At 36.6% G+C, this 26,471-nt stretch overlaps 3 protein-coding genes and 1 long non-coding RNA gene across 6 annotated transcripts in view; 1 reads left to right on the forward strand and 3 right to left on the reverse strand.

Moving 5' to 3' along the window:
* Positions 1–2,301: 2,301 nt before the first annotated feature.
* LOC107679623 (aggrecan core protein-like) lies at positions 2,302–11,817 on the forward strand. The gene is made up of 18 exons (XM_016475234.1): positions 2,302–2,430; positions 5,370–5,452; positions 5,538–5,921; positions 6,017–6,191; positions 6,377–6,504; positions 6,593–6,886; positions 7,235–7,531; positions 7,759–7,942; positions 8,083–8,210; positions 8,295–8,588; positions 8,677–8,772; positions 8,870–9,943; positions 10,046–10,159; positions 10,584–10,742; positions 10,828–10,910; positions 11,014–11,158; positions 11,395–11,577; positions 11,700–11,817. Exons 2-18 carry the CDS (start codon positions 5,377–5,379, stop codon positions 11,783–11,785), a joined length of 3,900 nt encoding a protein of 1,299 aa, XP_016330720.1. The 5' UTR covers positions 2,302–2,430; positions 5,370–5,376; the 3' UTR covers positions 11,786–11,817.
* On the reverse strand, positions 11,076–15,011 carry LOC107679624 (uncharacterized). Of its 2 annotated transcripts, none has more exons than XR_001633069.1 (5): positions 14,935–15,011; positions 14,688–14,855; positions 11,688–11,781; positions 11,536–11,597; positions 11,076–11,155 (listed from the first exon to the last, which is right to left on the reverse strand). It is a non-coding gene; the product is annotated as an uncharacterized LOC107679624 (long non-coding RNA). The 2 variants fall into 2 exon arrangements; XR_001633070.1 differs by having other exon boundaries at positions 14,688–14,788; positions 14,935–15,002.
* A 751-nt stretch (positions 15,012–15,762) lies between these two features.
* LOC107679578 (hyaluronan and proteoglycan link protein 3-like) lies at positions 15,763–19,287 on the reverse strand. The gene is made up of 5 exons (XM_016475164.1): positions 19,017–19,287; positions 18,008–18,201; positions 17,224–17,595; positions 16,675–16,977; positions 15,763–16,203 (listed from the first exon to the last, which is right to left on the reverse strand). Exons 2-5 carry the CDS (start codon positions 18,138–18,140, stop codon positions 15,917–15,919), a joined length of 1,095 nt encoding a protein of 364 aa, XP_016330650.1. The 5' UTR covers positions 18,141–18,201; positions 19,017–19,287; the 3' UTR covers positions 15,763–15,916.
* A 4,096-nt stretch (positions 19,288–23,383) lies between these two features.
* The window catches only part of LOC107679618 (lactadherin-like), a 23,578-nt gene continuing 20,490 nt past the window's right edge, over positions 23,384–26,471 (reverse strand). For both annotated transcript variants that reach the window (XM_016475226.1, XM_016475225.1), the window contains exons 9-10: positions 25,365–25,520; positions 23,384–24,100 (exon numbers count right to left, since the gene is read on the reverse strand). In XM_016475226.1, the coding sequence (XP_016330712.1) occupies positions 23,957–24,100; positions 25,365–25,520 (300 nt within the window). In that variant the 3' untranslated portion in view covers positions 23,384–23,956. The remainder of the gene's footprint in view (positions 24,101–25,364; positions 25,521–26,471) is intronic.

Consider the following 26,471-nt stretch of genomic DNA (forward strand, 5'->3'; position numbering starts at 1 on the left):
AGGTGCACAGTGTCATTCACACAAACACTAAACACCATCATGGTGACACACATGATACTGAAATAATGCAATAAACATTAATTTAACAACATTAGATGTAAGATTAAACCCTAGTGTACACAACTGATAAGAACAAACTAAAAAGAAACATGTTATTTCAACAAAAAAACATCAAATATGAAGTGTCATGCAGGGAATTCTGGGAGTGTCAATTTACGTTTTTTCACTGTAAATTATACAATGACTTTTTCTTTTTCACTTCCAAAAACCGTATTTTTAACATTATTTTACAGTAGAATCAAATTAAATGTAATTACATTTATTCACTGAATATAGTATGGAAACTTACTGTTAACCAGTTAACAGGTTTTTACTGTAGCATTTTTACTGTTTTTACATTCGTTTACTGTTAAAATCACAATCATTTTTTACAGTGTAGAAAGTACCTGTGGGAAACGTTTACTAGAACAATCTGAAGAAGACAAATGGTTAAATCGGCAGAAAAGGAGGGGAAAAAACATTCAAAGTGTAACCAAGCAATTTTATGTAACTTCTACTGAATCTCTGCTCTGTTAAATGTCTGAAATGCTGGCCGTTGCAGTTTTCTCTTACATAATTAGCAGTCTTATTACACTTCCTGTGACAAATTCCTTGCACAGAAGGGGCTGGGCTCATGGGTTTAAAACAATATAATTTCACATTTCTTGACCATATATAACCTAAGTATGAGTGATGGATTCCATCACATTGTTTCAGTGAATTTATGCTCCCTTAGCGAGCAAGTTCAGTTGCGTAGTCAAGATAACCAACTTGTTTGGGTAAAGGATATGAACTGCCTATTAGGCAAAGCAAGTTTCTTCACATACTGTATAAGGAAAGGAGAGTCTTAAAGGTGTATCTCACACTTCAAAAACGTGCAGAATAGCAGCTTCAGTTGGTGAGTCATCACTTTAAAGTTTGAACTGTGAAATTCCAGCACCATCAGACGTAGACTGATATTTGGTTGAGAGATTCTTGCAAGATTCACCAGTGTCTCTAAATATACCACACCAAAGGCCCACAATAGAGCTATAAAACCTGTACTAAACAGGAAACTGAAGCACAAACTGATAAAGACTAATAAACTATGCACATTTTATGATATTCCCTACTCTAATTGTAAACAAACATGAAGCAAGAAAGCAATGAACCCTATGACCTCTTCTGGTTTCTTGTGAAGTTAAATTAAAAACCTAATTAAAAAGACCTAGGTAGATAATATTAGCGATCTAAAATACTGGAATGAAAAATGTATTATGGGTAAGGGAAAACTGGGGTTGGTTGGTACAATTTTATTTTTTTGATGATTATCTCAGATGAAACAAACATTAAGATAAACCAACTAGCTGCAAATGAAAATGAATAACCAAGACAGATTAATGCCAATAAATTTGTCCTATTTTTTAATATATATATATACATATATTATATACAAATATATATCAAAATATAACTGACTACCATATCCATTAACTAACATTGATATAACATTTCATTCCAGTATTCTATTCATTTGCTGCTTGTTTTCTTTAAAAATAAATAAATAAATAACACTTGCTTTCTAATCTTTTTGTATTCTATCTGTTTTCTTTTCATTTATTATAAAATTAACAAAAGCAAAAAGACCTCTAACACTAGCTTGCTCTATTCTTTTTCTATTCTATCTATTTCTTTTTATTTATTATATTATTTAAAAAACCCTTGCTAAGTGTACTGCGTTAAGCTAACTGAGACTTGTTATAGCGCTTGTATATCATTGCTCTTTTGTTGATTTTGATTGCTTCCATTGTCCTCATTTGTAAGTCGCTTTGGATAAAAGCATCTGCTAAATGACTAAATGTAAATGTAATGTAAATTATATAAATATCTCTCTGTAAATTCTTTTTAATTACATTTTTAGCTGAGGGGAAGGTGTTCATTTTTGTTAAAGCAAAAATGCACACAAAAATTGAAAAGTTATACTCACTTTGACACACTTTGAGCTTTTAATGTATTTACAGAATCAATGATTGTGGGTAAAGAGGGCAAAAAAATTTACATTTTTGTGACAGCACCTTGTTACAGCCCAGAACTGAATAATGTGTCAATCAACCCCTGCAACCTATCAACCCCAGTCTAAAGTTGTGATTCGAACAATCAAAATGCCACTTAGTGGCACTCAATAGTCCCCACTCCCACCTCTCTGCCTCCCCTTTTCTGTCTCTCTCCCCTGCTCACTACTAAACTTGTGCCCAATTTGAATTAGATCCCTTTCTGCTCCTGACTCACACAGGGAAGGAAGCAGTCTAAAAACACCAGATTTTAGAAATTTCCCAACCGACAGATTAATGCAAGACACAAGGACATTGCAAAAAGCAACTAAGACAAGCAAGAAGGGACATTACTAGTTTGGTAAGTTTTTTTGAAGCTTTTAATAATAAAATGCTTTTATTTATTGTTGAAATTTGTAATATAGCCCGAACGCTGTTAAATGCATTATTAAATATATGTATGCACATCATATTTTTTATTTATTTGTCTATTAAGTTTAGAAATATGTTTTTAAGTTTAGAAATACCATTTTATTGATTACATGACTAGCAACTCTAATATTCTGTTGTTTTAATATTATTATTTTCTATAAAATATATTATTTTATTAATATTCAGTATTTATAAAGCATGTTAATTAGAATCATGAAATAATTCAACAATCAAATTAAACTGGATGAACAGATGGAATGGATATGTTTTTTTAATATATTAGTATTTAACCAGTATTATATTGGCATGCTTGCCTTTTAATTTTAGTTGGCATCTACTCTTTTCTCATTTTGGGGAAAGTAATTACATTGAAGTTTGGGTAATTTGGGTGTTTGAGTAAGTGATTGGAAAGGCCTTTGCTTCTTTTTGTATATATTTTCAATGCAAGGTAAATGTTGCAGTTTATTAATTTGCAACAAATAAATATTAGTTATTTTCTAAGTTTTCATCTTGGATGTAAAATTCTCCTGATATGGCCGGGCAGCAAGGTGTGTCATAGGTAAAACACCTTTCTAAAATTATTGCAAGTGTGCATACTGGTCGTGAACTATGACCAGATGCCTACAGATTATATGTATGTCTATGTATTAACATGAAATACTTTCACCATACCGTATTACAGTACTAGACTCACTTACCTGCCACTCTGTGTGTTGAATGTGGACAGTGTTCTGGTCCTGTGGCTCTCTTGGGGTTTTGGTGATTTAGGGCCTCCTGTGGAATACAGCAGATTATTTACATTGGCTTTAATGCAGGTCTGCGTCCATGAGCACAGACCACAGCAGGAACAGAACTCTGCTTATTGGCCTGTGCCTGATGGGAAGAGAACATACCACTTTGGCTGAATGGATATACTGTGGAAGTCCTCTCTCCACCCCTGCTTGACAAGACCAGAATATAACTGTAGACATCAAGTCGCATTTTTTAAACAGCATTTGAAAGGCACATGTGACTGGTCATTTTAAAGAAGGCGGGACACAGTTCACTTTTAAGACTAGAACTGAAGCTAGACAGTAGGCAGATATACTTAATAAAGAAACCATTTGTATTCCTATTTATAAAATGCAGTAGTATTTTTTGGTTGTAAAAAATTATCATCATTTGTTCACTGTCAGATGATATTTATTCTTCTGGACTAGAATGTCATTTTGTTTTTGTGACAGAGAAGATCCTCATGACTCACCTCAGACAGCTGAGTTAACATATTTTCGTCTATCAAGCATGTTGAATGTGGCGCTTCTCACCTCACACTACCTATCTGCATGTGTTGGTGTGTGATGTGAAAAACATATTTTCTGCAAAGAATCTATTGAAAATAGAATAAACAGTATTTCATATATAAAAAAACAAAACGATTTACTTTTTTTGCAGTGAAAGCATGTTTAAGCTCTCATTTACTTTTGTTTGTCTTTTGTTCTTACTTCTGATGCTACTGGCATATAAACCAGTAAAACAGAAGTAAGCAAGGCATTCGAGGTGGGAGATAAAAAGCTACTTCAGGGCCATGCCAGGATGGAGGTCTCCTACAGTCACTCAGTGCATTTAAAACAGCTTGATTCAGAAAACCTGAGCAATAGCCAAGAGGGAAAAATTTAGGCAAAGTAGTGAATGATGCACTGTGCTCATTATCAAACTGAATTTGAGCATTTATAAAACATACAGGCAAATATATTTTTCCCAGCAGATTTCACAGTAACCACTAATTAAAATTCAACTTACCAAGCCCAGAATATTTCCTGTGGCTCAAACAGTGAACTATTATTCTTTAGAGACAGGCGGAGATAAAAAGAGTGTATGTGTGAACATTTAAATGGGGGAGTGAATTAATGACGTCATGTTTCCAATCTATTCCAAATTTCCACCAGGAGTACAGTAGCTCAGCCAGGCTGTGTAAAGCCTTGGAAACAGGAAGAAACTCACTCTGGAATGGCTTGAGTGATTTGCTCAGTCTGTGCCCTATATGCTACACCTTTAGGGGTACAACAGTCTTAAAGGGACATCTGTGTACCTTATTTACCCCCTACTCTAAGTTTCTAATATGCACCTTTTAGGGGTATTAGAAACAAAGTTGTGCCTTTAAAGGCAGGATAGGTGATTTGGTTCAAAAACATTTTTTTGTTGTGCTGGTTGAAAGTCTCTTCAATCACTAAGTTAAGTGGTCTAAATGTATTTATATTGTCTGTGAAAGGTGTAGGACCATAAAATGTTCGTCCAATCAGGTTGTTCGGTCCGAAGATTACGATAGGCTGTCCTACCTGCCTGTCAACATATGTATTTGCATACCTCCGTGCACCGTTTGCGCAGACATGATACATCATCAGCGCATTCATTACGCTATTGCAGACCGAGCGAGCATGGAAGGCATTATTATTGTAATATTATACGCTTTGTACTGTAATGTTTTCTCACCGGTGAATGAGACATGAGGTAATCTGACAGAGTAGCATTCAACCCTCCACCAACGCTGTCTCTCATCGTGACGATGGTTAGCCTCTGCTCTGCCTGTGCACTTTCATGTGTTTTGGAGGAGGCGTGGCTTTGCAGAGTGATTATGCAGGGAGGGTGGGATCTTGCTTTCAAAGCTAGATTGCTACTGCTATCCTTTCCGAAATCGCCTACCCTACCTTCAAGGGTACTATCCCAGTGACAACCCCTAAAAGTACAATTGCACATATTTTTCTGACAGTCTATCTTGTTTTAGCTGCTTAGGCTTTAGTTCAAAGCATCACTGTTGAATATTAGTAAAATGTGTGTGGTACTATATATATAATAATGTAAAGCATCCACTCTTTTTCTATATTTCCTAAGGTGAAATATGTCTTTGATTTGGCTCCTGCTGTATGCATGCATCCATGACATTTCTGGTATGATCATTTTCGGAGACATGGCTGGTAGGTGAACTTTTTAGATTGCTATAAAGATAGTTTTACAGCTTTTAAGTGAAAAAGAATTTAAAAATAAAATTATGTTTTACAGATCAGGACAGCACCTTGAGTGTAAGCATCCCTGTGGAACAGCCACTGCGTCCCATATTGGGGGGAAGCATGGTCATACCTTGCTACTTTCAGGACAACACTGTCCAGGACCCAGGCGCCCCAACCACTGCCCCACTGTCCCACCGTATTAAGTGGAGCTACATCTACAAGGGCAGTATATCTCTTATTCTCGTTGCCAGTGGGGGCATGGTGCAGGTTGAGACAGACTACATGGACCGGGTTCATATGGTAAACTATCCCATGGTGCCAATAGACGGTACCATTGAGATCTCAGAACTCCACTCCAGTGACTCTGGCACCTACCGCTGTGAGGTCATGCAGGGGATTGAAGATAACTATGATTCTGTAGAAATGCAAGTTCAAGGTAATGCTCAATAATCTGTTCAGACAAAAAACACATTCATTAAACAAATAAATAACTGACAGTGAGAATTTAAAAAATGGGTCAAATCTTTACAGGCATTGTATTTCACTACCGAGCAATATCTACCCGATATACCTTGACATTTGAGATGGCAAAGGCAGCCTGCTTCCAGAACAGTGCTGTTATTGCAACTCCCGCACAGTTGCAAGCTGCCTATGATGATGGATACCATCAATGTGATGCTGGTTGGCTTTCAGACCAAACTGTGAGGTAATGTGAAAAGGTCAATATCTAATAACAATATAAATAAAAACCACTCACAAACATGGGTGGTTACAAGCAGGTGTAAGGATACAGTGGACTACAGTGAATACAATGGAAACAATATTAATATATTTAAGAAACATTTAGTAAATTACTAAAGTAAATTAATAATTCTATACAATTCTCTATAGGTATCCTATTCATGAGCCAAGGGAGCCCTGCTATGGAGACAAAGAAAATTTCCCAGGGGTACGAACATATGGAGTCAGAGACATCAATGAGACCTATGACGTGTATTGTTTTGCAGAGAAAATGTCAGGTACTTCAGGCAGTGTTTCCAAACTGTAATGTAACCAGTTAGTGCATTTTGCTGTGTTTTTACTTTATGGATTCTTCTCATCACCCAGGCGGTGTGTTCTACTCTATGTCTGTGGAGAAGTTCACCTTTGCAGAAGCTGAAGACCAGTGTGCAAAGTTGGGAGCCCAATTGGCCACCACAGGGCAACTCTACCTAGCATGGAAGGCTGGCCTGGATGTGTGCAATGCTGGCTGGCTAGCAGACAGGAGTGTGCGGTACCCCATTAACATAGCTCGACCCCAGTGTGGTGGGGGGCTTTTGGGAATGCGAACAGTTTACTTGTTTCCTAATCAGACTGGCTATCCATACCCAGACTCCCACTATGATGCGATCTGTTATGTAGGTAAGCACAGAGAATGTAATTCATATATTTTGTACTTTGTTTGCTAAATCACTTCACATTTACACACCTCAGAACAACCATATCATGTGGCGCTTTTCCACTGCATGGTACGGCACGGTACGGCTCGGTACGGTTCACTTTTGGGGGGTTTTCCACTGGGTACAGTACCTGGTACTTTTTTTAGTGTGGAAAAGCGCCAATAATGTCACTAAAAACAGAAACTCAAAATGGAAAAACGTATTACTCACCATTTTGTTGTTCCAAACTTTAGCATTCAACGAAGTCTGTGTCCTCTTATAATTCAAAAGACTGTCAATTCTCACAAGCATTCTATTAATTATTTTTCAGAAAAAGAAGATAAGGTTTCAACAAAGACCTCACCATTTCCTGAATTAGACACTACAACGGATTCCATGTTCAGTGTGGCTACAGTCACCTCAAGCCCTTCAGACTATACTGAAGAGATGACCACAGAAGGGGAGGTCCGTGGCCAGCTAGTGACAGATGAGCCTCTTAACACCACAAGCATAGAAAGTCCTCTACCTCTACCTCCCAACATAACTGAGGTTGAGGAGGACATCATCAATGTGGCCACAGCTTTGCCTTACCTGGGATATGAGATTCCCATGGACAATGTCACTGCTGGTAAGTAAACTAAACTGGATCCAGTGTACGAGATAGCCACATGAAATTAGCAGTGTAAAAGCCCACACACCACTGAAGGTAACTGAGCAAAGTAATTGAACCAAAACAAAGATCTACAAGAGTTACAGGGACAAAATAAAAGGTGTCTCAACAAATTTTCAAAGCAGATATTAATCCCATGTGCAAACAGTAGAGTTTAAATATGGCCAAATCTTTCCTCACCCTAGAAACTAAGGGAGTGGTATTCCACTATCGCACTAACTCCAGACGCTATGCTTACACCTTTGAGGAAGCACAAGTGGCATGTCAGAAGTTGGGAGCAATCATAGCCACCCCTGAGCTTCTTCAGGCTGCTTATGAAGCTGGCCTTCATCAATGCAGTGCAGGTTGGCTACATGACCAGTCTGTCAGGTAAACTTTTCTTTTTTTTTTTTTTTACAAAGTGCTGCCCTATGTGTTTCTAACTGCATTTATTTTTTTTATGTTGAATTAACTGGAATCCTGGATCAAATATTTTTGACACCTTATATAGCATTCAACACCGTTTTCAGGTATCCAGTTGTGCATCCACAAAAGAACTGCTCTGGAGACCAGGAGGATCTTCCTGGCATTCGCTCTTACAATGTTAGGCCTGCACATGAGCGGTACGATGTGTACTGTTACATGGACCAGATAAAGGGTGAGTACAAAATAATTCATGACATAACGATGAACACTTTTATTTAATCATCTATGATCTCACTGTTTGGTCTCTATCCCTTAGGGGAGATCTTCCATGTGAGTTCATTAGCAGGCTTCACCTATTATGAAGCTGTTGACCATTGCAGAAAACTGGGTTCTACACTTGCCTCAACTGGAGAACTCTACGCCGCATGGAATCAGGGTTTCCAGAAGTGCAGTCCCGGCTGGCTCTCTGATCGCAGTGTCCGCTATCCTGTCCACAACCCAGGCTTTGGTTGTGGTGGAAACAAGTCAGGAGTGCACACTATTTATGCACAACCAAATCAAACAGGCTTCCCGAACCCATACTCCAGATATGATGCATATTGCATCAAAGGTATAGAAACATTTAAGCCTGTATTTATGAGTTTGCAATGAAAGGCAAGACTGGATGTTGATCTTAGAGATTATTGTTTATTTTTCAGCAAATCTGTCTATGCTGCTTGATGAAGAAATGTTGAATGCTACAAGGATGGGGATGGATCTTAACATGACGGACATAACAGAGCTGCTTAGACCTGGTATGACATATGTTGGATATTGCCACTTGCTACTGCTAATCTTTACAGCATTACTGTCTTATTTAAGCATGCCAACTTTCTGTGATGTGTGTTACAGTTCATCCAATTGTCCCTCCCTTGTTTGTGGACCTGTCTGGATCTGGATCAGGCTCAGGCTCAGTATCAGGTGATCCTGATTCCAGTTCCGGGTACATGTCAGGGAGTGGCATACCCAGTGGAAGCATATCCGGTTCTGGCCAAAGTGGTGATGGATCAGGTCACCTTGTGAGGTACCAAGAAGGTGCAGATACAATCATGTGGCAGACTTCTGCCTCCGGCAGTGCTTTGGAGGTAAGAGAAGGTAGTGGCAGTGGCAGTGGTGTTATCATTACTTCAGGAATAGAATCAGGGGACCAAGAATCTGGAGAGGAGTCTGGACTCTTTCATGAACAAAGTGGAGCTAGTGGCCTTCCATCGGGACTTGGCAGTGGAATTAGTGGTTCAGGAACAAGTGGATTCTTCAGTGGTGTGGAATCGAGTGGATCAGGCTTCTTTGGTGTGTCATTTATAAACACAGAAATTATTGATCTGACTGCAAGACCTTCTGGAGAACAGGAATTGTCTGGTGTTTCTCCATTTGACTTGACTGATGTTAGTGGTTTCAGCTCTGCTCCTGGATCTGGATCTGGCTCTGCCTCTGGATTTGGATCTGGAACCATCATTGACTTTGGATCTGGCTCTGCCATTGGCTTTGGATCTGGCTCTGCTTCTGGAGCTTCAGTTTATCCCAGTCATCCCTCAGGTGAGGTATCTGGCCACATTCAGAGTCAAGATGTAAAGATTATCATTCTAACGGACGATGAGGTCGAGTTGACATTTAGGCCTACAATCGGAACAGAACAGGGTCGTGGATCAGTGGAGATCAGTGGAGAGGGCAGTAGTCAAGAACATTATGCTGAGGACCTCTCCATATCTCTTTCTAATAGTACTTTATATAAAGATTATTGGAGTGCCAATGAAACCGTTGATCTCATACCAGAAAGATATGAGCAACTTAATGTCATCACAGAGGCATTTGATGTGACTGATCAGTCACCACTGAACACAACACCACCCACCACCTCTATACTCACTACTTCTTCAGCTTCACTACAGACACCAAAAGCTATGGAGGAGCCATCTGTTACTGATGGTAATAACTTAACAAAACTTTCATTTTGATGTTATTCAACTGGTGTACAACAACATACTTTTTAAAAATTTTAATTAAGATGAACATGTCTGTCTATGGCAGCTTCTGCTAACCCCTGTGATCCAAACCCCTGTGGTCAAGGTTTATGCTCTCTACAAGATGGCATTACAGTATGTCAGTGTCATTCAGGATTCAGCGGGGAAAACTGCTCAACACGTAAGTGAAAAGTCATAGAATGAGCATTTTAAAAATAACTGTCCACAAACATACCATCGTGCTATGTATTTATTGTGACTGAAGGACTGTTTTAACCACCTTTGTCTTACTGCCTTGTTACTTCATACCGGCAAGTAAGGGTATAATCAAACCGGACTTCACGGGGATTTTGATTTTCTTATATGAAATTATAAACTATAGGGCGCACATATGAATGATGATTTACTAGGTCATTTGAAAGGAACTAATTTTGCCAAGGACACAGATATACCCTGCTCAGTGTGTGGGGAGCAGTGAAAACTGCATAGGGACGCTGTGAATTAGAATGCAGCCTGTCAGTCTTGTTAGTCTTCTGTAACTAGCCACCCCTTAAAGAACACATAATAAAAACTAGTCAAATTCATTGTCTCCTCTGTGTTATCAGCGGTACAGGGATGTGCTGAGGGGTGGATGGAGTTCATGGGCAGCTGTTATATCCATTTTGATGAGCGTGAGACCTGGACCAGTGCTGAGCAGCACTGTCAAGAGCTAAACTCTCACCTGGTTAGCATATCCTCCCAAGAAGAACAAGAGTTTGTAAAAAGTGAGTTTAATCTGATTTCTAATAAAATACATGTACCTGCTTTTTTATCTAAATAAAAGTGCTTATACATTTCTAAACCACCTAGCTCAAGTTCACGACTATCAGTGGATTGGACTAAATGACAAGGATGTGCAAAATCAGTTTCGTTGGACAGACGGAAGCCCTTTGGTGAGACCACCTTTCTCTGAGATTCTTTCCAAATTGAGTGATGACTGTGTTCTGAGGCATCTGCAATATGTCATTATTTCAACCAGTGCTACTTTCTCTACAGGAATATGAAAACTGGAGACCCAATCAGCCAGACAATTACTTCAGCACAGGAGAAGACTGTGTTGTAATGATATGGCATGAGGATGGCCAGTGGAATGATGTACCCTGCAACTATCATCTTCCTTTTACTTGCAAGAGTGGACCTGGTAAGAAGAAGTGATAGACATTAGCTTCAGCACCAAGTCAGTCCTACCCAATTAGCAAAGTGAGCTATTAGCCTATCACAATAGCTATTGAATTTATTATGTTATTTTACTGTAATTATAACGCAGCTACATCAAACAACTTTGGTCTAATTACCAATGGACAATGAATATTGTAAATTTAAAGGAACTACTATTTCTTTGTTTCTTTCTATTTTGTTTGACTCTTTTTATTGTAGTCACATGTTCATCACCTCCTGAAGTGAAGAATGCCAGAATGTTAGGCAACAGCAAAGATCGCTACCCTGTTAATTCCATCATTCGATACCAGTGTGACAGTGGATTCATACAGCGCCACCTTTCAGTGGTGCATTGCTTACCTGACGGTCAGTGGCAGGAGCCTAAAGTGGAATGTACAGGAGGTAAGCATTTGCCACTCACACTAGAGGACAAAGTAAAGTTACTATGTTATGCTTCATAGAGTAAAGTTCCAACTTCAAAGTCAACAAAAGTTTTGTGTCAATGTTATTACCTCTCTCAACAGGCAAAACAATCGACAAGCTCCGGAAAAGATCCCTCAAGACACATCCTAAAGCAGTCAATAGTCAGACGTGGACGAAGGTCCTCTAAACAAGACAAAAAACACACCTCAAAACATCCAGAGGACTGTTATTAATAAAGATCATCTGTACAGAAGCCTTGTTTACCCCCCAAAAAATTTTAAAGACAAGGGAAGAACTTATGTAATGACAAATTTTACTTAGTGCATCTGGCTGATTGGTTTACAAGTGCTACTCAGAGCTCTGTTTTGGGGAAAAGAAAGATATCTGGGTTTATTTAAATTTATTTAAATAGGATTTTATTTCTCCCGCTTTTTAGTACGTAACTTCTGGGCCACAAGAGATAATACAATCTAAAAAGTTAAGTTTTCACTTTAATTATTACATAAGCACCACTTAGTCCCTAAAATAAAATCAAAGCACAGGAATTTACTTTACCATTAGTGAAAGTATTTAAATGTTTCCTTCAGGCCACAAGGTGACCCTAATGCTTACTTGTGTGAACATTTTCCCACTTTCCCACTAACAATTTGCACAATCCTAAACTGTGATCTGTGGCTATGTTCGGAATGGAATACTAGCTTTCTACTTACTGAATTTTGTAAAAAATTAGTGAAATAGTAGGCATTGACATGACCATCACATGACCTATTAGTCTGTATACAAGTGTCGCCAATAAAATTTGCATATTCTGCACAGTATACATACTACATAATGCAGCAATATGGTTGTATAGAATTATACGAAACATAGCCTCTAGAATCCCCCAAAGCCGCCCTCCCAATTTGCATGTATACCCCTATTTCGTACTTAATGTACTTCACTGATGATTGGAAAATGCACATTTTTGAATATGTAGAAAACATGTAGTTTTTCGTGTTTAGTATTGTCGCATGCTGTTTGCATTTGAATGTGTTAGTATCAAGCTCCATAATTACCTTAGCTTAACTTTTAGGTTCATACATTTACATGTGGCTGCATTGGCCTTGCATTCCTTTTTATTTTTTTCTACAATTTAAAAAGAGGACACAATGGATTGTGGGCAATATTAGCCCAAAAATCATAGATGAACTCCAGAAATCTGCCAGAAATAGTGTACCATCCTGGCACCTTTGGCATACCATTTTCAGCATATTATGTTTTGGGATGAAAAAAAAAAACCTTATCTGGCATACTATTTAGGGCAGATAGTATGCGAAGTGGGACAAAGTCCAAAAACAACTGTATTAGATAGCACAAAGGTAATATTATCTGTGTACCTCTGGGTAACACTAAAATTCAGAACAAGACAAAAGGCTTTAATGACCACAGCTGGACACAATTACATTTAAGTACATTAGTCTTTCAAATAATTTAATTAAGATGTATCTTCTTTTTTATTTGTTTTGTTGTTTGTTGTAGTTTAAATGTCTAGTTGTCTCTGTGAAACTGTGAAAGATAAATTCCCCAGCTTTTTGCTTCCGATTCTAGGTCAACTGGCATATACAAATTGTTTACTCAGATTAGAATGATTTATTAATTCACTAGCTCATATGATTTGGCTTGGCCTCCATAACAGACTTAAGCTCTAATATAAATGTAACAATATTTTCCAATTTTGTAGACATCAAACCTAGTGTATGTCTATAGACATACTCATCCATATTCAAATGAGCACAATATGGCACAAGAATACAAGACAAGAATTTTTACATTGCCTAAAAAAGTTAAAATATTAATGATCAAATAAGCCAACACACATAGTTTGCGCTACAACGTTGATTGACAATCGCTTCCAAAAGAGCAATTGCACACTGTTCCAAGCAATATGTATCTCATTCATTTTGCACTCTGTCACTGTCAGCTAAACCCTGAGCTCATATCTGTCTTAGTACCCCTAAAATAAACAGACTAAATGTATGTGAATAAAGGTATTTTTCTTTTAATACCAAAGAGTTGTAAAACCTACTACAAATGGGATTAAATTAAAGTTTATGTATAATTTCTGTGCCACTAGCATCAACAAACTGTATTGCAAAAATAATGGCTATTTTCAAAAAGTTTTTCTAAAGACTCCCTCCGCCTGCCATTGGTCAAATAATCAGTCCCGCCCAAAATTTCTGCCACTGGATGAGCCACTGTTGCTGTTGTTGGGCTGATCAGGATGCTTAAACACACAGACCTACTACACTGTGTTCACTTTTCTGGGAAACAAACCTACCAATGACTTACTTGTAGTTCTTTCTCCATGTTTAACTGCATGGAAAACATTTTAACATAAAAAAACACACACTTCACATTTAAGTGGTTGTATGGTGAGTTTATGTGAGAGAAAGAGAAGAAATGTTAAGAGAAATGTATGCTTAGCCTCTATTTAGTCAATATACAGTATAAACAGTCATTTTACCCCAAATTATGATAGGGATTATGTTTAATGTTTACTCTATGCAGGGTTCCCACAACCTGACCAATCTATTTCCAGAACTTGTCCACGAGATTTTCAATTATTTGTGATTAACGAACTAGACAGAGATTCTGTGGAGACAGAACAAACAATGGCAAAATCAACACAAATTTCCATGACGTTTCAATTTTTTTTTTTTTTTACATTTCATTGTTTCCAGGGCTGAAAAAAAAATCACAAATTTAGAGATTCTGTTATATTTTCATGCTGTACATTGTGCACCCAAATGGTGTTTGGACAAGTACATTACTGCTTTAGATAGAAAATATCAAATCAAGTGGCATCTGCAACAAATGATGCAATATTTTTTGGGGCCACTGTGTGTATTTACACTGTATACAGAATCTTTAATGTACTACATACATAGTATCAAGCATATATTGTCCAGAGACAGGTCAAAAAAGGACAGTTCATGTTGACATGTCCCAACATTAAGTTACTCAACATCCAAGACCTCAATTATACGGCAAACAAAACAGGGCCTACTTCATAACATTTTCTCAAGGGAAAAGAAAAACCTATTACCTACCTCTCTTACCCAACACTGTGCATCTTTATGTGCATTTAACAGAGTGAAAAATCCAGGCTGAGGAACACTGCTGGCTTTTCATGTGCTACTCCCTCCCCCGCCTAAAATCCATGTTTAGGAAGCAGGTGTAAATACGGTACATCTTTGACGCCAAGGGATCATGAAATCCTGTGGAAAGGGTGGGATAATCATACCCCCCTTCCCCCCATAATTGGCTTAATACTAAAGATAAACTCTACCTGCTTACCTGCATGAAGGATGTTGGATTGCTCTTGAACCGAGTGTTGCTGTTGTTGTTTCACTTCTTTGACTCACTTTGGCGCGCCCCCTGCTGGTCAGGATAAGAAACTCACCTGGATGTCATATTTATCTACAGAGGACGGGACAAGGCTGACTTGTTTCAAAAACACAAACAGGCACTGTCTAGGTGATTTAGTGGGCGGTCTGAACATTTAAAATGACTTAAGTAAACACATACAGAATTGTTGTTGGGAAAAACTATTTATTGACAGGAAATCTGGCTTTTTGGATGATGACGTCTCAGATAATAGTAAGAAGTCATGCATACAAATAAGATACCAGCAGATGGCACCGACTAACTGATTATTTGCATTAAAATGCTACATAATACAAGCAATCAGATCATAAAAGTCTTTAAAGAATGACCCACCACCAATTTCAGGCTTTAGCCCTAAAAAAAAAAAAAACATTGTAGAACTGTAGCCTACATGCTGTATAAACGAAATTACGTTCACAAAATTAGTTTAAACCTTTTTACGTTTTAATGTGTAAATATCCAAATTAGCACTTGAAATGTAATTTTCCAACACAGTAAAACATTTTAAGGCAACTTTACACAGCTGAGTTAAGGCTGCTCTGTGCCTACTCAAAATTCTGTGTGAAGACATAATGTCGCATAAAAGCCAGACTAAATTAAGCCAGCTCTGACCCACCACTGTCTCTAATATCAAAACACAGTTGTATTTGCTGTGTAAATGCATTCATGCTACCTCTGAGCAGCATTAAACAGTTTGTGTAAATGCCACTTCAGAAGCGCCTCTGTGCCATTGCAGTGTAAATTTGGTAGGAATTCCAGGACATTTCAAATCAAATCAAGACACAATAAAAAACACATTATTACGATTTGAATATCAGTAGTATAGAAACAGAAGTACTGTTCACTGTGGTTTTCACAGAAGTGTTTATACATTTAAAATGAATTGTACATTTTACCAGTGGACTTTGTAGCAATACACGCCATGTTTTAAATGCTTCGGAGGAAAGCCAAAGCTGCGCACCCCTGGTTCTGATGTACCACAGTTCATCCTGGGTTGGATGATTGGGTAACGTACACTACCATCAGCCAACCAGCCCGCATCACACTGGTCCAACCCCACAAACCTCCAGGCTGCGTATAACTGGCCAACTTTAGCAATACGACCTCCGTCGTTCTGACAGACCTCCGCTGCCTCTGTGAAATTTAGTTTGATGGGATGTTGCAAGAAGTAGACCTCTCCTGACATTGAAGAAAGACATAAGGTACCTTGTCACATCATATTTGGTGACTTAAAAATAATCGTGACTTAACCTCAGAAATGAATGCCAATAATTGATCCAAGGTAACAAAATACAACTGGCATATCAAGGCAAACAGCTTTAAAACATATGCATGACTGATTAAAACAAGGGAGAAGGCCATTTTTAATCCTTGTTGGCAGGTTCATCCAACTTGTCATCCTCAATTTATATTTTTAAAATAGGAACATTTTCCAGAATGAGCAATTGCAGCCACATGCAGCCGAAATTACCACTAATTCATCTTTGTCCGATTTAAAAATGTAAAACACCTGTTGAAAGCACAACTATGGAAAATTGTAAATATTTGTCTAACAAAATTTTACGGAAACAAACCAGCGTAAGCCAGGACTGGATGAAGTTATATGAAGGTATATTAAAAACTCCACTAAATATATACAAACATTATTACCTCTAATGGACGAAGTGAAGCAGAAGGCATCAAATCGGTCTAGACTTTTGTCTCGAACGCCGTAACTCCGTACACCAGGTGCCAGGTCGGTGCCACCACAAGCCTCTCGTGGCACTACGACAGGATATTGTGCCGTCCCATCCATGAGCCACCCAGCGTTACACCAGTCCAGCCCTTCCTCCCAAGCAGCGTAGAGCTGCTCAAAGGTAGCCAGGTGTGCATCCTGTTTCTCACATGCCTCCTTAGCCTCATGAAAGTTCATCAGATAGCGCCCCCTAGGGGAGTGATAGGGGAACACCACACCTGTGGAGAACAAGAGCACAAAGCACCACTGAATAAACACAAGATCAACAAAATTTTGTTAAAGATAATTACAAATAATTAGAAAATGTAAGATAATTAGGGTTTGTCAATTTGTTTGGGGATAAATTACACAATAAATACATTACAAACATAGATTTTGGAGTTTAATATCAGTTAGAAAATAAATTGATAATATAATTTTTTATATAAATATTTTATAAAATACAATATTAATACAATACGCACCTCGAAATTTAAGATGCACTGTCACGCTCTCGTCCTCGAGACCATCAATAATTTCACACCGGTAACGGCCGGTATCGTCTGACTGTAGCGGGCTGATGAAGAGGGATACATCGCCCGGGGCGCTTCGGCGGAGCCGCACGCGTCCTTTGAAGTCTCCGTAACTCCGGTGACGCGTGCCGATGGCCACCATGACGTCACGCTCCCGTCCCTTGTCGCTCACGGGTCGCCAGAACCACTTGACCCGCGTTCTGCGGGGCTCGCTGAGCACGGGCTCGTAGCGGTAATGACAGGGCAGTGTGACGTTACTCCCCTGAACAGCCGACACTAGAGTTTCAGGAGACTCAACGTGAAGACGGATCTTGTGGAAGTATGCTAAAAAAGACCATTAAGTAGGCTAAGTAAGTAAATAAATAAGATCTTCAAAAAGAGTAAGCAACTATTGTTTATTTTATTGTTTGTTTAACTATGCAAAAGTGAAATAGCAGATTTGTGATGGAGCTCACATTTTGCTGATGTCTTAACCATCCTAAATGTAGGCTATATTAAAACTATATTATTACTAGGATATATACTATATAACCATATAATTCCCACTGAGTGTATAACAAATATTCTTGTTCATGAATTTTAAACAATTTAAAAAAAAATACAAAATTAATTCAATGAAAAGTGACCAGTTAGAATTTTGTTGGATTCTACTATATGTCATATATCAGCAAGCTAGTTTTTGGTTGCTGGTTTGTTATTTTGCACGCATGGGTAACTCATAAATAAATCAACATACTCTCCCCATTGTCATTTCCATTTCCATTTCCATTAATTATATCCTGATAGTAATAGCCATTGGAGAAACGTTGTGCACCGCTTCCGAGGACCAGGTGCATTAAAAGCACCAGCAGATGGCGTAAAATCCTCATATTCACGGTGATTCCCTGTGTCCCGCTGCTTTCCAACAGTGTCCTTGAATTTTAAGACAACCTAAGATGTGTGAAGATCAGCAAGGAGTTCAGCAAACATATGTGACCCTGGACCACAAAACCAGTCTTAAGTCGCTGGGGTATATTTGTAGCAATAGACAAAAACACATTGTATGGGTCAAAATTATAGATTTTTCTTTTATGCCCAAATCATTAGGATATTAAGTAAAGATCATGTTCCATGAAGATATTTTGTAAATTTCCTACTGTAAATATATCAAAACTTCATTTTTGATTAGTAATATGCATTGCTAAGAACTTCATTTGGACAACTTTAAAGGTGATTTTCTCAATATTTAGATTTTTTTTTGCACCCTCAGATTCCAGATTTTCAAATAGTTGTATCTCGGCCAAATATTGTCCCATCCTAACAAACCATACATCAATGGAAAGCTTATTTATCCAGCTTTCAATTTCAAAAAATTGACACTTAAGACTGGTTTTGTGGTCCAGGGTCACAAATCTAACTCAACATATTTCACGAGTCAACAACTTTAACACTTTTGAAATCTGATTTATTTAAAAAAAAAAAGAAAGTTTGATTTGCTCGCCATAAACGAGATAATCATCATATCGTTACTTCAAGAACTGCATGAATTGCTGGTTAAACGATTGAAGAAGCAAAAGTCAACTAGCTATACAATTAAGCCACATAAAAGGTAGTTTTACGACAATAGTAAAATGTTATCAAATTGATACAAAACACAAAGATTTAAAGTCACAGCCGATAGCGTTTGTTGTTGCATTAATTGTAGCATTCAAAGAATCTGCTAACATGCACATTCATGAAATAATAAACGCATTTTCGCAGCTTACCAATGTAAAATACTTTCTCCGGCTCCTTTTGCTACAACTACTCTGTTCATCGTCCGAGGTGAGGAATAATAGCGCGCGCGCGCGCGCGCGCGCTCTCTCTCTCTCTCTCTCTCTCTCTCTCTCTCTCTCTCTGTAATAATATTGTGGGACCGTGAGGTGACGTCACTCAGGCATCTCTTTTGAAGTTCTCCAGCTCGCGAACAATAATAATTGTGGGGTCTACAAAGCAGTCGAGGACTGCCGTCCATCATCACGGTATAACTTTACAGCATAAGGTGTGTTGATAATTTCCCAAAACTGAAACTGGAGCTTTTGTTCATGGTGCCAGCGAGAATATATTCCACCCAGGTCTCTTGTTACGCGGGTTTGTCACAAAAAAAAAAACAACGATTCTTAATGGCCTCAGAGGCTGCCTGGCCTAATAACACAGTTGGTAATAATAGATCGTCACATACCTATTTTTCTTTTACATTCTGAATGCACTGAGTGTTATAAATTATGCCCTATTAGGTGGAAAACAAACCCTAAAATCTGTATAAAAAATATTTTGTAATGTAATCATTTGTAAATAGTACGACGAAAAAATTACCACTGCATATGAAATTACACACCAGAAACATGACTGTTGACCCTTGACCGGAGTCTCAAAAAAGATTACTATGGGAAAGTCAGTGGTTGAATTTCCTCTTCTCCTCAGCGAAAACCCCCAAAGTGTGCTAATTTTCCAAAGTCAATGCTCAAAGTAAAGTATCCATATCCTTGCAGATGTGAAATTTTCCTCTTACTCGTGACCAGCAGGGATTCAAAAGTTTGTTGTTCTCTGTCAGTAGCTATAGTGTTCATCTTTTTTCTCTTCCCCGAAATTCCTACCTTTTCTCCTTGTTATTTAGCGATACAGCTGATGTGATATCTAAATCGCAATATTTGAGGAAAAGACAGTTAGGCGGCCTTTGGAGGGACCAGGATGTTGTACTGACAGACAGCATCACTCAGTATTATGACCCCAAAATGTGCCACACTGCACCACCCTTTCTCTGCCCCTTTCTCTTTCACAGTCACATTTACTTTAGTTTGATGAATTTTCTCAGGCGAAATCCAGTCATTTCAATAGAAACCGACACAAGAAGGCAATAGATTCCCCCCCGCGGATTTCACATCATGTTCAAGTTATTCACACGAATTCACCATGTTGACCAACAGAATGCTGCTTGCTTTGAAAGTAACTCCTGTTTGAGCTGTTCTTCATACATCACTACATTATGGACACTTTAAAAGATGAGGGTGAGCAGATGTATATCGCCTCTCTCACAGATGCTCACAACATTAGCGACGCATTTGAAGCTCCCCGTCAATTAGTCCCCACAGCCAAGATGAAAGCCGTCGTCTTAGGCAAGGAATGCCAAGGCCCTTTGAATAGCTGTGGGCTTCACAGAAGCATGATTTTGGCAGCTATCATTTGGAAGAACATTGTACTCTAATTGTTTGCCCAAAATGAATAGGTCCAAAATGGCTGGATGTAAATGTTTTAGATTCTCCTGACGCACTTGTCAGTCTTAGTTACTGCAGCCTGCCTGAGAAAAAACTCTTCATTTGAAAAGAATATTGGAAAACGATACATTTTTAAGATTTCAAACATTATATGACACAAATAAAGTGTTTAAATGTTAATTAGCTGCACTGTGCATTCTCCAGGAAAAAAAAAAAACATTTTAATAAGTATTCATAAAAGTAAGTATATCAGAAAGGTAAATTAATACAATATTTACATCATCTCATACCAAGAAATGTACTATTCAAGAGTTTGGGGTCAGTAAGATATTTTAATGTTTTTGAAAGACATCTCTTCTGCTCACCACTGTCTTTAATAAAAATATAGTAAAACAGCAATATTGTGAAATATTTGTAATATATCTTGAAATGTAATTCATTCCTGTGATGGCAAAGCTGAATTTTCAGCATTACTCCAGGCTTCAGTGTCACACGATCATTCTTAAGTTAATATGCTGATTTGCTGCTCAAGAAACATTTATTATCAATATGTAAAAGAGTTTTGTGGAAACCCTGCAGTCTTTCAGGATTCTTTGATGAACAAAGTTCAAAATAACAGCATTTAATTGAAATAGAAATCTTTACTTCACTTTTGTTGAATTTAATGCATCCTTGCTGAATAAAAGTGTTTATTTCTTTAAATAAAAAAAAATAAACAAAAAAGTACTTACCCCAAACTTCTGAACAGTAGTGAATCTATATAAAATGTTTTGTTTTTACACACATGTACAGTAAATGAGGGACACAAATGACACTCAGTAGAATCAGTAGCATTTTTTTTAAAGGGTGTTTCTTTGAGATTGTGTTACCTATGAATAACTGAATAGGCTTTGAACAATATATGTAAGTGCTTCCAAACATCATCTTCTGAATGACTATATGCGTGTGAATGAATGGAATTCAGCCACACAGTTTTGTGGGTTTTTGATTTATTTGTTTTGCCAGTTTCCATCAAACAAGCTTCCAGTGAAACTCTAGTAATACTTTGGTTTGTACTGAAGATTTTGACAGCGAGGGTGAATTTTAAAAATGTTGACCCAGTTTACAACCCTTCATAAACTTGTCAAGCAATGAGGCGAGATTTGCTTTGTAGAGATGTTAGTAGAAAGCAAAGAATGTTTGCCTCTGACAAAATATTTGCCACAATACCTCATCCAAAATAGCCTTGTTTTTCCAGAAAAGAATCCTTCCTGGCTTTGCCCATCGGGTGCTGCTGTTTTCCTGCCATTCTTTCGACTATCACTTGATTCTCTCCTGCCTTCCTGCTTTGAATCTCTATAGAGCCTGTATATTAGTGTGTTCCAGTCAATCAGAACTGAAGGGAGTTATTATTTGGCAAAGGTACAAATAAATAAATACATACATAAAATAGTAATACAATAAAATCCTCAAATATGTTTTCAATATACACTTAAATAATAAAAGAAAATATTAAATGTATTATTAAAATAAATATATTTAATTATTTTAAATATATTTCATTATTTTACATTAACGTACATAAATAAATACATAAGCACACACACACATATTATAATAAAATCATAGTTTCATACACACATAAAATAAAATATTAAATTATTAAAATAAATAACTATTATGAATTATTTTTATATATTTCATTATGCTTAATAATAATAATAATTCTATTATTATAAATAAGATTATTCAATATCAAAATATTAATATTTATTATTTAGTTTTTTAGACATTTATTTTGTGGTTATTGGAAAAGAATGCTGAGGATTTCCAATTTGATTAGTTGGGGAAATATCCAAAGATTTTAACTTGCCTTATCAGTAACAGCATACTGTGGAGGATTCATAACAAGACAACATGTCTGATAGGCCATAAGTATCTATTAATATTCTTTATTTGTTTCTACAGTTGAAAACATGAGGAAAATATTTCAAGAGATACTAAGGAAATGCATCTAGTCTAAACAATCTGAACACAAGAAGAGTGCTACAGTATGAGGCATTTAAAAATGACAAAAGTTTAAGAGCACATTGAATAGAAGTAACAAAGTCAATTTGTCATTACTGCAATGAAAACAATTCTGAGAAAAATCAAATGCTAACATCAGTACAGAATCCAAACCAAAGAAAATCAAAACGCATGCAGCCTAAATGCAGAAATCATGCTGGATTATTAGAATATTCCTCAGTGTTTGTTACCTTGAATACCACTTTAGTTCTTCTCAGAAAATATCTCAGAGAAATACTGCCCATATATTTTCTCCTAAAGCTAAAGCCTAAATTAATTAATAATACTCGTATCATATTGCACAAGCCCAAAATTGTAAATTTATTCGAGTGGAGGGGTCACAATGCATCATTTTGAAAACATTATGTAGATTGGACGGTCATATCAGAGGTTCAGTGCCACCGTAAAAATTATTCTAAATTAGATTTGCACCCGTCCTGCATCTCATTATGCTAGTGACAGGGTACGTCAAAGCTTTTAATGTAAGTGTGGCCCCATAAAAAAATAATAATAATTATACATTTGCTAACATCATAAGAAAAACATTAGAACACTTTGGCTTTTAAGTGTTTTTGTATCCAAAAAAATTTGGTTTATTTCAGAATTATGCTGGAATAAAACTAAACAAATAAAATTCAGTAGCACACTGCAAATAATTGAACTGCACCTGAGATCCGTGGCCATTCAAATTAAACAAAAGTGATCAAATAATAATAGATGATTGACTGTCACATTTTATATTTAGGTTTGACGAGGCTGTAAAAAATGCATTAGCCTAGTTTAAAAAAATCTAATCGATTTAAACCAAATATTATTTTATAGAAAAAACAAATGATCAAATGGCTAATTTTATTACATAATATAAATTAGCATAAAGCACAACCATATTTTGTGACTTTTGTCACTTTCTAATTTAAACTACTTCATAAGATAAGATATAAAACAGCTTGACTGCATTTAAAACCAAACTAACACACTGATTCTTGTGAAAATAAATTAATTGTGCCTTATTTGGTATGTACAGTTTCTTTTTTCCAATTGTTTGTAACGGAGTTCGAGTTTTACTTGACAAAAAAAAGAAATAGAATTGTTACAATTTATTTGTAACAAAGTTTTAAAAAATTCAGCTATTTCCTAATATGGTCATCTAGGGTAAATAAACATTATTATACATTAGCATCAACTTCATCTTCAAAGGGCCACTGCATCAGACTTGTGTTAGTACAAAATATTTAATGCTAAACGTGTCACTTCATTTGCTACCGGGGTCCTCAGCTGTGTAGGGTGGTGTGATGATGGTGCCCTCTGTTGCTAAGAGTGAGGCAGTGCAGGCGTGGTTGAGGAAAGAAGGAATGGTGGGAAGTATAAAAGAGAATGAGAGAGAGGGAGAAGGAGAAAGAGGAGTTCTACTCATCACAGCCCAGCAGCTCCATTCGCAGGGTGATGCGTTCATGCCACGCCCACGGCAGGATGCGGACGAATCGTGCGTAGAAGGGGGGCTCGAACACGTTATTTTTGTGCACGTTGTTGTCGCTGTTGCCAGGGAAAATCTGCAGGTGAAGCAGTAGGAAACAAAGATGGGGTGAGACAAGGACGTGAAAGACAGATGAAGCAGAATATACACAAGATGAGCGGCCAATGCTGTGGCCAGTTGAAAAGATGTGGGGGAAGTTTGGAATCTTGTTAAACGAACATTCTGTCATCGTCATGTCATTCCAAACCTGAAAGACTTACTTTATTCTGTGGAACACAGTAGATGATATTTTTTTGTCCATTTATGAATGACGAGACAACTTATTGGTCCCTACAGACTTTCAAATATGGACAAAAAACCCTATATTTCCTCAAAATATCTTCTTTTATGTTTCACAGAAGAAAGAAACTCATACAGGTTTGGAACGACATGAGGCTGAATAAACTGACAGAATTGTCATTTTTATGTGAACTATCCCTTTAAGTTTTATAATAATTGGCATATTGACATATTTAATTGATTTCACATATCCATATTGACATACTGAAATCAGCAATTCATGTTGACAGATACTAAAAGTAGACCAATGCTGAGAACATAAACATCATAGTTATTTTATTAGTTATGTTTTTATTTATTTATTAATAGTTTTTGAAATAACTAATTTTAGTAAATAATTTTGTGTTTTTGTCATTTTTATTAGTTTTTTTTTCTATTTAGCTTTCATTTGTTTTCTTTTCATTTTTAACTTTTAGTAATTTTAGTCCTTCAACTTAAACATTTTATTTCAGTAAATTTTTTTTTTCCGTTTTTCATGTTTTTCATGAATTATTTATATTTTATTTTAATTCAGCTTTATTTTAATTAACAAAAAAACATTTTAAATAGTTTACGTTTATAACAACGCTGATAACTGGCACTAAAACATAAAAACAAACGTAATATGAAAAATATATAATATTTGTATGTATGTTATGTATTATCTAATTATTTAATTATGTTAAATATTAACAGTTTTACTTTTGGTAATTTTAGTACCTTAACTTAAACTTATTTTATTTCAGTTAGTTGCGAAGGCAACATTATTACGTTTTTCCATCTTATTATTTTGTTTTTTATTTTATTTTAGTTTTAATTCAATTAACCAATTTTTTAAACAATTTTATTTAATAACAACACTGATCACAGCCACTGAAACATAAAAACAAAAAATGACAATTAAATCAACATGATTTTCGACCCATTTGTGCTCTGAATGAAACATTTAATGTGTATGTCAGGATAAGACTTGATCCAAAAGGAACTAGGTAATTTGGGGTTAAATTGTGGAATCAACCAACCTTATCTGTTTTCGTCTTGTCGTCTTTGAGTATGGTCCAGTACATGCCATCATCACTGTGAGCCACTTTAAAGGCAGACACAAATTGCACATTGCCAAAGTCTTTGGCCCCTTGTGTGATGATCCCTGTGATGCGCTTTGGTCTGAGCAGGTCCACCTAAAAACATACGTAAAACAAAAAGATAAGAACAACTCAGCAAGTGGTCTTACATTAAAAAAAATGGCATTTAGTTATAATGATCCATATTATGAGTGATTCACTACTGGCCTCCTGGTAATGGCTAATTGTAAGAGGTTTGTTGTTTGTAAATGATGGCCTCTCAGGACAGTGCTTTCAAAGTGAAGATTGAAAATCAGGGTAATCTGACTGTGTTCAGCCTCTGAAAGGTCATCCAATGTGTAAATGTGCTAAGATCCCAAAGCAACGATCAAGAATGAATTCAACTCCTATGCAAACACTGCCAGACGTTAACAGAAGGGAAGACACTCAAACTCAACATGGAGAGTTCTCCAGGCAATACTCCCTCTTAATAAAAATGACTTTGTTTAAAGTTGGAGTGATATATACACTATTGTTCAAAAGTTTGAGGTTAGTAAAAAAATGTTAAAGAAATGAATTTGATTTATCATAGACATTAAAGTGATCAAAAGTGACAGTAAAGACATTTATAATGTTACAAAAGATTTCTATTTGAACTATATGCCATTCTTTTGTATCATTTTTTAAATGTATCACGATTTCCACTAAAATATTAAGCAGCACGACTGTTTTTAACACTGATATGAATAAAAATAAATGTTTTTGTGCAGCATATTAGAATGATTTCTGAAAGAACATGTGACACTGTAAACTGTAGTAATGATGCAGAAAATTCAGCTTTGCAGCAAAGGAACATTACATTTTAAAATATAATCAAATAGAAAACAGTTATTTTAAACAGTAATAATATTTCACAATATTACTGTTTTTATTGTATTTGTAATCAAGTAAATTCAGCCTTGGTGAGCATAAGAGACTTCCTTGAAAAACAATAAAAACAACTTTTTAATGGTGTGTGTGTGTGTGTGTGTGTGTGTGTGTGTGTGTGTGTGTGTGTGTGTGTGTGAT

Source organism: Sinocyclocheilus anshuiensis, unplaced genomic scaffold (assembly GCF_001515605.1).
Source record: "Sinocyclocheilus anshuiensis isolate Anshui unplaced genomic scaffold, SAMN03320099.WGS_v1.1 scaffold288, whole genome shotgun sequence".
Classification (NCBI taxonomy): domain Eukaryota; kingdom Metazoa; phylum Chordata; class Actinopteri; order Cypriniformes; family Cyprinidae; genus Sinocyclocheilus; species Sinocyclocheilus anshuiensis.